At 37.2% G+C, this 13027-nt stretch overlaps 1 protein-coding gene across 1 annotated transcript in view; it reads right to left on the reverse strand.

Moving 5' to 3' along the window:
* Window positions 1-230: 230 nt before the first annotated feature.
* Window positions 231-13027, reverse strand: part of LOC134660530 (homeobox protein DBX1) — a 52621-nt gene continuing 39824 nt past the window's right edge. Inside the window, exons 5-6 of the mRNA XM_063516305.1 lie at window positions 659-872; window positions 231-365 (exon numbers count right to left, since the gene is read on the reverse strand). Of these exons, the coding sequence (XP_063372375.1) occupies window positions 253-365; window positions 659-872 (327 nt within the window). The 3' untranslated portion in view covers window positions 231-252. The remainder of the gene's footprint in view (window positions 366-658; window positions 873-13027) is intronic.

The raw sequence follows: 13027 nt of genomic DNA on the forward strand, positions 1-13027 counted from the left end.
GTGCAGCTGCGGTCAGGAATGGAATGTTAAGGTTGATGTGCTAAGGTTGTCTGGAAGAGATCGCTTTATAGCGATGAGACCGCCTGTTGTTTAACCTCTTCTTCCTGTATATTATTTGTACTGTTTTCTGTAATGAGGTGTGCAATAAAGAGTACCTATTTGTATTGTATTGTATTGTTACCCTAATCCTTTTAAACAATCACATTATTGAATAGATCTAACCTATCCTATATACAGCTACGTGTAAACACGTCATGTCACATTGATTTCTTCGTCGCTGGCGCTGTCGCTGTCAAAGTCCTCGCCCTCGTCCATAGGTTGGAACGGCTCGCGGTAGAACGGGGCGGCCATCTTGTCTTCGTATCCTATAGAGAATAAACATTTTAACCTGGGAAATGATTCGGGACGTCTTTACCATCGAAAGTATTTTTAGAGGGTCTCTGTTGTTTCCCAAAAAAAGTCATAATGTATTGTTTGCCCGCATTTTCGATAGTCATAATTTATTTGGTTCAGAAACGCGTCACTATTCAGGATTGCCATAAAACAAACCCAACATAACCTCACCTATCTATAGGATAACTTTGCGAAATTGAACACCTAGCCCGCTTAGCAACTTCTGCTGCTACAGACAGTACAGACTAACAATTAAATTAATCACCTCTAAACTCCCCGGAAGTGCCGGCGAACATCTTCTTTTCCTCATCCTCAGGCGCCGGGGACATCTTCTGCTTGTCCGCCTCAGCGTCAGACAGGTCCGGGTGGGGGTTGTTCTTGTTCGGCAGCGTCTGCTCTCTGGACCCGCCGGACGCCAGCAGCTCCCGCTCTTTGGAGTTGCGCCATTTCATGCGCCGGTTTTGGAACCAGATTTTGACCTGAGAAAAAAAAAAATATTTGTAAAAAAAATTTTTTTTTGATACTTAAGTAGGTACATACATTTTTTTTTCGGACTGTATTTTTCTTAGTTTAAGTGTAATATTTTTATATTATAGCAATTTTAATTTTATATTGACTTTTTGTCTGAAATAAAGTGATTTTATAATATTTTTTTATTTTATTTAACAGGCAACTATACGAGACAGTTTTATATACTAACAAGCCCAAAAACAATTCGGTTGCGTTGTTCCATCATCAGATCAGCTCGATGTTACCATAATATTGCATTGTAACCTAATTTACATATTTATTTGAAGTTTCAGTTCAATTGAATACTGGGAAGTGGGTCTAATTTAGCTTGCAAGATCTGACCCGAACCAGGCGTGTCTCACTCCGCGATTTCGTCGCTTTGCTACTGGTAGCTAAAAGTACATCCATTCGGCCCCAATTTTGGGGAAAACCATAAGCCGCGCGTGGCGCTGTCGCCACCTAGCGGCCATATCTGTGCTGATCGTAACAGACGCGTTTTGTTAGAGAGTGAGTCTTCTGTACTTAGTACTATTATTTATTCTGTGCCCGAACATACATACAAATATTGCAAATAAAAGATTGTAAAAATGGTAAAAATCTGAGGCAGCCAAAATTTATTATTGGTCATTGGTATTCGTATGGTTAAGAACATTTTTTGTCTTGTGTCTGAAACGGGATCGTATTATATGCTTATAAGTGTTTGGTGGACCACTTGCTCTAATAATGTATTTTTTTTTAGAGTGGGATAGTTACAACGATACAGGTTTTATTATATAAAAAAGCGGCCAAGTGCGAGTCGGACTCGCCCATGAAGGGTTCCGTATTTAGGCGATTTATGACGTATAAAAAAAAACTACTTACTAGATCTCGTTCAAACCAATTTTCGGTGGAAGTTTACATGGTAATGTACATCATATATTTTTTTTAGTTTTATCATTCTCTTATTTTAGAAGTTACAGGGGGGGGGACACACATTTTACCACTTTGGAAGTGTCTCTCGCGCAAACTATTCAGTTTAGAAAAAAATGATATTAGAAACCTCAATATCATTTTTGAAGACCTATCCGTAGATATCCCACACATATGGGTTTGATGAAAAAAAAAATTTTGAGTTTCAGTTCGAAGTATGGGGAACCCCAAAAATTTATTGTTTTTTTTTCTATTTTTGTGTGAAAATCTTAATGCGGTTCACAGAATACATCTACTTACCAAGTTTCAACAGTATAGTTCTTATAGTTTCGGAGAAAAGTGGCTGTGACATACGGACGGACAGACAGACGGACAGACGGACAGACGGACAGAGAGACAGACAGACAGACAGACAGACATGACGAATCTATAAGGGTTCCGTTTTTTGCCATTTGGCTACGGAACCCTAAAAACTACAATCAGGAGGCATTTCAATTAGTAGTGCGCTAGTGCATCTATCCCGGGTTTACCCTATATTGACCGTTATTTGATAAAACGTTTATGAATAGAAAATATTTTTTATTATTTCAGTCATTCATATTTAAAAAAATGTTATAGTTAAACAAGGAAAACGTCACAAATGCTTATGTTTCTTTCTTTATTCTTTTTGAAAGCGTCTTGGGAAAAAATCTTAAATCAAATCTTTTTACAACCAAGACCGTTACCGTTAACTCATCAGATGCAATCCATCTTTTCGCTAGTATGTGTAACGTGCTTTTTTAACGTCTTTATCAACACTAATGATCACCGGAAATCAATTATAAACGCGATTTCACGATCGTTCCATATTTAAAACTGACAAATGGCTCAAAATTTCAAATATCGAACATCTATCAATAACTGATTGGCTACGCCAATCGGCGAGCACTATTCGTCATTCGGAAATCAAATTTGTTTTTTTAACGATTTCGCGCCGTTTTCGATGAAAAAAGGTTTGTCTATGGCGAAAGTGACGTGTCATTTAATAGTGTGTGCAGTGATTCATCATTGCGCGCGGGCGTGAAAGCATCTGCCCATGAATGGACCGCAATTTCAACAATATCTCGATGACAGGGAATAAAACGATTGTCTATGAAATCATATTATCATTATTGGATATTGCAACTATGGAAGTATGAAACAGATAATTGTATGTGTTTATTTTACTGTTTCAACTCAATTCAATTCAAGGATTATTTTTATAGGGAAATATGCAATGATATGATATGGGTAGTCTCATCAATTTTTTTTTGCAGTAATCAACAATACGCTATTGAAACTTTCTGAAATTATTCGACGTCTATTGGCTAAGGCGATCGCTTACGCGGTGGCGATGATTACTATAGTGTGTCAAAGGTCTGTTTGATTTCAAACATAGACAGAGAGAATCATACTATCTTTGTCTAACACTAGTACTAGCACCCGAAAGAAAAGGATGAGTATAGTTTTTTTTGTTCCTATTTACTGACAAGATTTGGTTGACCCAGTATACTTTGATGTACAGTAGGTATATTTTTTTTTATAAAAAAAGTAAAAACATATTTTTACGAATCTGTCAGCTCCCACGGCTCATATATGAGCCAGAACGCTTATGGTGACGTCATATCGTGGGATTCGACAGGTTAAGGGGTTAAAGTTAAACTTGGTCAACCAAATCTTGACAGTAAAAAAAGGCGCGAAATTCAAGTTTTCTTTGGGACGATATCCCTTCGCGCCTACATTTTTCAAATTTGCCGCCTTTTTCTACTGTCAAGATCTGGTTGACCAAGTATATCTACTTTATTTTTCGCGTGTCTTACTTTATAAACAATATCTGGGTGACCGAGCTTCGCTCGGAATACATATAAAAACTCGAAAATGCGCGTTTTCCCAGAGATAAGACCTAGCTAGAACGATTTTTCGCCCCCGAAAACCCCCATATACCAAATTTCATCGAAATCGTTAGAGCCGTTTCCGAGATCCCCGAAATATATATATATATATAAATAAATAAATGAACAAGAATTGCTCGTTTAAAGGTATTAGATAATAGGTATTAACATATTCACTATAGGTACCTCAAATTATTTTCAAACGGCTGCCAGTTTAGTTAATAAACTTCATACTTACATATTTTCATAGGACAATAGTGATGACATTGTTACACTTTGTCATAGCAAATGACATTCAGAGTGAGCTTGGCTCTAGTAGTCGTGGATTTATACAAACATAATTATCCTACGTAATCAAACAAATTACGGTAATAACTTCCCTAAACAATAAACCCAAATATTACTAATACAATACAACGACATAAATAAATCACATTCTAACCCTTAACAATATATTTTCCATTAAACCCGAATTTTTCTAAAATAAATCAACGACAATTCCGCCAAAACGTATTTTTTTCGGGGCACAGGCGACCACGCCCAGCGGCCATCAATAAACGCGCCGTCACCAACACAATGCGTGGACACGGTGTTGTTCCAAAAAACTGTTAGATTTTTGCCACCATACATTATTTGTATTTCGAAATGGGATTTCGATTTACGTTAATGTGATTTTTTTAGTTGGATTCGCGATAATGCGACTCGCACAGATGTCATTGATGGTGATTAATATTATACCTAGAGATTGGCTAATGAAAGTTGAGACTGAGATTTATTAAAAACTTTTTATATGGCAACTTTTTTTCCTATCAAATAAGCTGTCAGTTTCAAGCTGTCATTTAATTTCATAGTAATTTTATTGCCAGGTGCGGTTTTTATTGAAATTCCCGCGTTTTTTTAGTGTCACGACTCGCTGTTAAGACTCTAGTAAGTTTTTTTAGGCCGGCTTGCAATTTTGAGCTTAAGAGACGATACCAATCTCACAATTATAAGTAGTAAATATGTAGGTACCCATATTATAATTCCGTCATACCTACAATTTTAAATAAAAATTACAAAACAAAATTCAAAAAAGTTATTCAGCAAGTAGGTCTTAAGGGACCTTTTACAAGTCATTACCTAATCTACGCCTACGGTGACATCATTATATGTACATATAATTATTTATTACAGTAAGTTAATAATATTGCCGGTCAAACAATTTTGTCAGTAGAAAAAGGCGCGAAATTCAAATTTTCTATGGGCGATTGTCGTTCCCGCCTATTTTTTTTTAAATTTGCCGCCTTTTTCTACTGACGTAAATGGCTTGACAGACTACAGCTAAACGCTCAAGAAGGGTTAAATCAAATAACAATATTTTACACAACCCTCAGCAGTATCCGTCCGTCGAAAAGTAGCCGGCGGCGATCTGACGCACCAATTACACCTGTCAGAAACATGCTACTGTCAAATTGTCAGTCTGACCCTCTGGCCAGACTGACGATTTGTGTTACTATACCTCTCGCGTCGAATGATGGTCCTGGCAATACCTTCAAGTAACTTTTGTATGGGCTGAACTTAAAAACAAGCAACAACGGTTGCACTCCGGGAGTGCCGATAGAAGTGAAAACTCACCTCACTATGTTACCGACGCCCGGTAACACGATACATACGTTTAGCGGAGGTATTCTATTTATTTATTATATATTATTATCATTCTCAAATAAGATCACACTTTTTCATTGACATGTTTATATACTGCCATGACAACGTCAAATTATTTGAACATAATAGGTAAAGAGTCTTGAAAAGGAGTCCGCAACATAAATGTCAAATAACATTGAGTTTTTCTTTATTGATTTAAATGCCATTTAAATTATGAGTGGCCACCTTACGGGGCTTACGGTCATGTGATCGCCTTACGCCCCTTACGGTCACGTGATCGCCTTACGCTGTCTCGAGTTTATCATTTTTTCCCCACCTCAAAAAGTGCCCAGCGCCGCTAAAGAAGTTTTCACTTCAAAAAATGTGGCTTTCCACAGAGAAACCCCTCTCCGGGGACTTTCTTTTTCTATTGAAAGCACCACGTGACGTGATCACCGATCAGCCGCCATAGAAAATGACATGTCGGAGGCCTCAGCTCGGGCCGGACCCTGCCCGGGCTGAGGCTAAAGTTAGATTAATTAGAGTTAGGTTGAGAGTAGAGTCTAGCGTGACGAGTCATCGTTCGTTATCATTAAATTAAATAATTGTTTCGGGTGGTGCTTAAATTTAGTGTTATTCGGGTCCCTTTACTCGAATTCGATTTTAAATTTGAAACTATAGCCGGTCAAACAACTTTGTCACTAGTAAAAGCCGCGAAATTCTAATTTTACATGGGAACATAACCCTTTCGCGCCTACATTATTTAAATTAGCCGCTTCTTTCTACTGACGGAAATAGCTTGACAGAGGGGCTACCGCGAAAAACGAAATTCGCAAATTGCGGGGATCTTTCTCTTTTACTCAAATGAAGGCGTAATTAGAGTAACAGAGAAAATTGCCCGCAATTTGCGAACTTCGATTTTTGCGGTAATAGCCCAGACTTTAAGTATTTTAACGTTTAAAACGGTTAGATACCTATTCAATAAATTGTTTGCCCTCCATTATTCATGCATCTTACATTATAATGAGCCCAAACTTTGGCAATATTTTGCCGAAGTTCTTGTTTAGAACTTTCAGTTTCACAGCTGATGTTCAAATATTCAATGAGGCCGAATTTGTTACAATTATTACATTATTATTATTTTCTTTCTTTCAAATATTATTAAATCATCATAAATATCAGCACTGAGCAGTACACCGTAATGAAACATGCGCCTTTAGTTGCCTAATTTAATAAAATTTATGATTTTTATATACATTAATATGTAGGTACCTAGATTCGGACCAAGCTCTACATGACATATGTAACGATGAAGCGTAGAAATGTCATCATTAATGTCAAATATCTCTGAAAATTTGACGTTTTTTACTTATGACACTCGATCCCTAACTTCCTGTTCACGTCGGTGCAAAGTTAATCACTCTAAAAATAAATCATTAAGTACCCCGGTATACTAACTGGCATGAAGTTTAAAAAAAAACCGTAGTAAATGTTTTGATTATGAATATTATGATATGTAAGAAAACCAAATAGTTACAAATTTAGAATGACAAACAAACTATTGTATAATTGTCTCTTAGACAACACCAATTTGTAAGTTAAATGTTGCACAAAAAATGTGTATGTTTGCAAGTTGTGTCAATGACAAAAATTAGCATTTGAATAAAAGTCAACCCAAATCTTCGAGGCCCGAAGGGTTACGCAAATAAAACTATTTAAATTTAAACGATTGTACATGTACACAATTACACAGCGAATTTGAATGTCAGAAATTAAAAAAATAAACTATTTGACTATGGTAAACAAAACATGGCGGGCTGTCAATCATGATGCAAAAACTCCCGCCAAAAAACCGCGGCAAAATAAATAAATTCAACATTCGGAATTGGAACGCCGTGAATGTAAACAGGCTCCGTTTGAATATTCATTCCAAATATGAATATTTCAAATTTCGAACCAGACCGTCCGAAAATTAGATTTATTGGTTGCGTGGACTGTGATGGAATCTCGTGTTTATTGGCATGAATTTAATGCCTATTTTGCTGTACTTATTTCACAGCATAGATTATAGAAGGTGCCCACAGATGGCATAATACTATACAGGTAGAGATCTAGAGATAAGTAACCCGATTAATATATATATATATATATATATATATATATATATATATATATATAGTCTGTAAAGCCATTTCCGTCAGTAGAAAAGAGCGGCAAAAGAAAAAAAAATGTAGACGTGAAGGGTTATCGTTCCATAGAAAATTTGAATTTCGCGCCTTTTTCTACTAAGAAAGTGGGTTGTCCAGAGTATAGAAATCTTTTACGCTTTTTGTAGGTGTATATAATAAACTATAAACGTATTGTGGGTGTGTGCTGCCGTGATCCGTGATATCGGAAACATTTTTTTCGCTTGTTACGAGTGGGTATATTTAATTTCCATTTCATTTTATTCAAAGACCAACTGAGATCATTATTACAAATTATTAAAATAAAACTTAAATATATGGTTAGTATTATAGACTATAAAAGGAATCTCCATAAACGTAAACATATCGTGTATATCGTGTATTGTTAGAAAAATACACTGTTTTACGTTGTCTATGCTTCCTTTCTATAAAAAGCTAGGTGACCATATAGTCCTTGCTCTTCCGCCTAATACGTAAGATTTTTGAGTCGTCCTAATTTAATTTAATTAATGTGAAATTTAATATCCCCAAGCCTGAAATCACTACAGTTGTTAACTAATATTAATATGAATATTTAATTGCAATATAGTAAATGTGAATGAGATTATTGTTTGATTTGTGTCACGGAAACCTTCCTGAGTCTCTGAATTCTGCTAAAATGTATGTGATGTATATCTATCTATTAGTAGTTATAATGTTATAATATTGGGTCCTCAGTAATCAATTACATCTGACCGCGCGACAACGCGTGCTGCAGCTGACGCGGCCCTTTTTAGGGTCCCCCTGGGACCCTGGGGTCCCACACAACTATTACCGACTATACAAACACTGTTTAGTAATATACTTGAAGGTAAAGTTATATTACAGTGTTAATATTTAGCGATATATACGTGCGACACTAATTACGAGACACTAAAACAGCCATATTCGAACTTTAAGATAAGTCAAATAATAGATATGGAAACGATATGGATCGGATACATATGTCAGTGTCAAACAATTGTCAAAAGTGACGTTTCTTCAAACAAATGCGTCACTTTTGACACTGACATATCCGATCCATATCGTTTCCATATCTATTATTTGACTTATCTTAAAGTTCGAATATGGCTGCTAAGCGATTTTTTAGGGTTCCGTACCCAAAGGGTAAAAACGGGACCCTATTACTAAGACTATCCGCTGTCCGTCCGTCCATCCGTCTGTCACCAGGCTGTATCTCACGGACCGTGATAGCTAGACAGTTGAAATTTTCACAGATGATGTATTTCTGTTGCCGCTATAACAACAAATACTAAAAACAGAATAAAATAAAGATTTAAGTTGGGCTCCCATACAACAAACGTGTTTTTTGACCGAAGTTAAGCAACGTCGGGCGGGGTCAGTAGGTCAGTATACTTGGATGGGTGACCGTTTTTTTGCTTGTTTTGCTCTATTTTTTGTTGATGGTGCGGAACCCTCCGTGCGCGAGTCCGACTCGCACTTGGCCGGTTTTTTTTTCTACAGTTCACCGAGACCTGTGTAATATCTACCGCTTTGCACGTTAAAAGTCGAATGTCCTATTCGTCTTTTGTTTTCGATGTGCTTAATGAAATAAACTGCAATTGGTTTCAACCTTGGAGGATATAATCAAACGGAGACGCCATGTCTGTAATTTTCTGTACAAAACAGTCTGCCGATTTTTGCGGGGGAGGGGAACGTCAAATGTATGCGTAACGTAAAAATAGCCATGTCAGATAAACGTCAGTCCATACATTGTGTATGACCGTTGGCCGCCTATTTTCGACAGAGGGGAAAGCCTGTTATTAATGGCTACTCCGTTTAGTTGTATCCTCCAAGATTTCAACATAATTAATAAATTAAATCTATATATGTAGGTATGATATATAGCTGGTCATGTAAAACTTGTCAGTAAAAAAGGCGGGAAATTCAAATTTTCTATGGGACGATAACGTTTCGCGCCTGCATTTTTCAAATTTGCCGCCTTTTTCTACTGACAAGATCTGCTGGACCAAGTATAGGTATGTTTTTTCTCGTCATGGGCGCGATTTATTTTAAAACAAACAGAAAATACCTAATGAAACGGCAAAAATAAGCAGCATTATGACTTGTGTTAAAACGTTGTTGTTTAAAAACTGGTAAATACTTAGGTATTTTACAGGATTTGTGGCAACCTTCCATTGGTGCCAAACATATTTCTTCTATTATTTTTCAAAATAAACCCAAACAAACATTGCGACAAATAAAATGATTATGATTATGACTTGAAAGAACTGTAATGGGGCAATGATTTATAACTCAAGATAGGTTATAGGTGTTCCAAAATTGAAGCGCTTACCTTGTGACGAATTGGACAAGTTGCCTTTAGTCGAAACTGGACAAGAAATGTGCACGTGCTAACGAGCTCCCGCACACCGAAAGAGAAAGAGACGACCTTATGTTTAACAACGAGTGTGACAAAAATGGATGGAATGAGAAAATTAATCAAAAATAACAGAGTTCTTCGTAGGCACAGAAATAAATATGGAAGTATTTTTTGTGCTCCTCAAGTATGAGTATAACCTATCTTTTGTCATTGTAATGGGGACCATCATTCGTGCGGTAAGTAAATTGCAACGTCAATATGTTCTTAGTCGTCGGATATCGGTGAAATGTCGATATGCCCCACCCCTAACAGGGGCGAGGCGCTTGGAATTAATTACTGATACTGTGATACATCTTTTGTCGACAATTTGTATCAAATTACCGCCGCAAGAGGATAGTGGATCGCTTCTCGATACAAACTTAGGCCCCATTTTCCTCTCTGGTTCCCCATATTTACCTCAAAGCTCTAAGATAAGTTCTGAGTTAAGTCTTCGAGATATCTGGCATCAAAGTTAAACAATTTTAGGCCAAAAAACTGGTTTTACGGCCATCACTTTTCAGTTAATTAGTTTAAAATTTAAATCCTAGAGTCTGTCTAGACACATTATTTGAGACGTTAATGACGAACCCAAATATTTAGATTTCGTATATCTAAGATCCTTCACAGCAATATAGTTACGAAAAAAGTGTTTTTTTAGACAATGTTTAAAAAAATCATAAAAAAATAAGTATTCATTTCTTTCAAAATCAGGTCGACCAAAATGGAGATAAAAGATTGAAGAACCGATAGCCATTTGTCTTATAAATTTATCTGTAGTGCAAATGTAGGAGATACGATTCAAAACTTGTCAAAAATTGATGAAAACCGCAGGTAGCCCCTTAACTGAGCTTCCTATAATGAATATTCTAGTATGTACCAACACTTCGCCTTAAGGGATGGGGCTCCCCTCACCGATTAGGGCTAATCTGGAGGCATGAAGTAAAAATCACCCTTCAGGGACCCGGTGCAGAGTTACAGACGGATAGACATGACAATATAAAACGTTTATTTTGAATTAATTATTACCAAGCACACACTTCTGCCAATGATGCTATTAAGCTTAGAATAAATTTAAATAAATAAATATGAAATAAATAAATATAAATATATATTATAACAATCACTATAGAAAGATAAATCACAACTAAGGTTTGCAATCCGGATCCGAAATGTATGAAATTATCCGGATCTGGATCCGGATTCGCGGATATTCCATTATACAAATGAAATAATTTCTAGTTTCAACATTTTTCAAACACAGATATTCTTTTGTAAAATATATGTCTATGATTGTACAAGTGTCTATTTGAGACAACCTAATTATTCCAATAAAATGATTTTTTTACTGAAGTATACATTATACATTGGAAAAATATGCGAACTCAAGGTTTTATTTAGGCCCCACGTTGGGCGCCACTGTAAAATTTGCGGTTTTTTTAACAAATGAAGTTAGTTAGTTACTCTTTCAGTAGTAGGTAGTTTACTCTACTACATGATGGTCCAGCGCTGGACCAGTGAGATGGGCATGCGATGGTTGAGAGCACGCACTATGGAATGGGCCACGTGTAGATGCGTACGCGCCATCTCTGGCCCACTACCTTTGATGTGTTGACGAAAAACCGACACCGCGGCCATCGCATCGCCATCCCGCCGCGCCATAAGCCATCCGACACCACTACCATGCTGGTCCATTTTAGTGGGCCAGTATGATGGCCATTAGGTTTGTAAGTTTTACTGGGATTGAGCCTGTCTACTAAACTAGGTCGATAAATGATATTTTATATACGAATAAATGATTATGATTATGATCTAAGTCTGTGATTCAGGTCAGGATTCAATGATTTCCCCGAGATTTAAAAGTTAAACACATACCTACGACTTTTTTGTAGTACAACGTTGGTGGCAACCAAGCATACCGCCCGCCTGATAAGATACAATTCCAGTGGATGTCGACCCTTTAAAAATCTGACTTTGATATTTTCATTCAGCAAACATAAAAACACAATATATCACCCCCGTCCTGTCTACCATCGCAAGCGGCGCCCTACAATTATTTCACGTCAAATGCAACCGGCAAGACGGGCACCCTAGGACGATTGTAATCACTTAGCGAACTTGAGCGACCTGGGGGGCTAGTCAAGATGACAATCGTACATCGACGCAACGCTAACGGGACCCCTAGTGTAAATTTCATTCGATAGAGGATAGAGTGACGCGAACGGTTTGCGTAATGTCTATTTTTGTATGGGATTTTGAACAACGCGCCAAGCGGGACGATTTGGAAACTCAAAATGACACTTAACGCTAACGCGTAGACGTACGTCACGTCACGCTATTGAATGAAATTTACGGGGTTCCTTAGTTTCCCATAAAGTTTTGTCATAATGTATTGTTTGCCCGCATTTTCGTTAGTCATAATTCATTTGGTTCAGAAACGCGTCACTTTTCAGGATTGCCATAAAACAAACCTAACCTAACCTATCTATAGGATAACCTTACGAAAATCCTGAAAAGTTAACGGTTTCAGTTTTATGACCAATGATAATATGACAAACAATACATTATGACTTAAAACTTAGGGAAACAAAGGGACCCCGTGCGACAGATTTTACCTTGCGTCACAGAATAAATAATAGTACTAGGTACAGAAGACTCACTCTCTAACAAAACGCGTCTGTTACGATCAGCACAGATATGGCCGCTAGGTGGCGACAGCGCCACGCGCGGCTTATGGCATGGCTAACCACCAAAATTGGGGCGGAACAGATATACTTTTAGCTACCTGTAGCAAAGCGAACGAAATCGCGGAGTGGGCCACGCCTGCTTACGTGCACCACCGCGCCATCTAGCGGACGCCCTTACGCTACGAGTATGCAAGCAATGTGAACGCGCGCCCTCATTCGATTTACAAATTAAACTGAGATAATCTGTAATGTTGGCCAAACTGTGGGGGAATTTATATGGCGGCTCAATTGGGATTTTATTTCTAAACGATTCCGGTTTCGAGTGCTTATTATAGGATATAATTGGTTTAAGATATGATTTAATTAAATTACAGTGGAATTCGTTTATGACTTATTATATTGACCAACCGC

Source organism: Cydia amplana, chromosome 27 (genome assembly GCF_948474715.1).
Source record: "Cydia amplana chromosome 27, ilCydAmpl1.1, whole genome shotgun sequence".
Taxonomy (NCBI): domain Eukaryota; kingdom Metazoa; phylum Arthropoda; class Insecta; order Lepidoptera; family Tortricidae; genus Cydia; species Cydia amplana.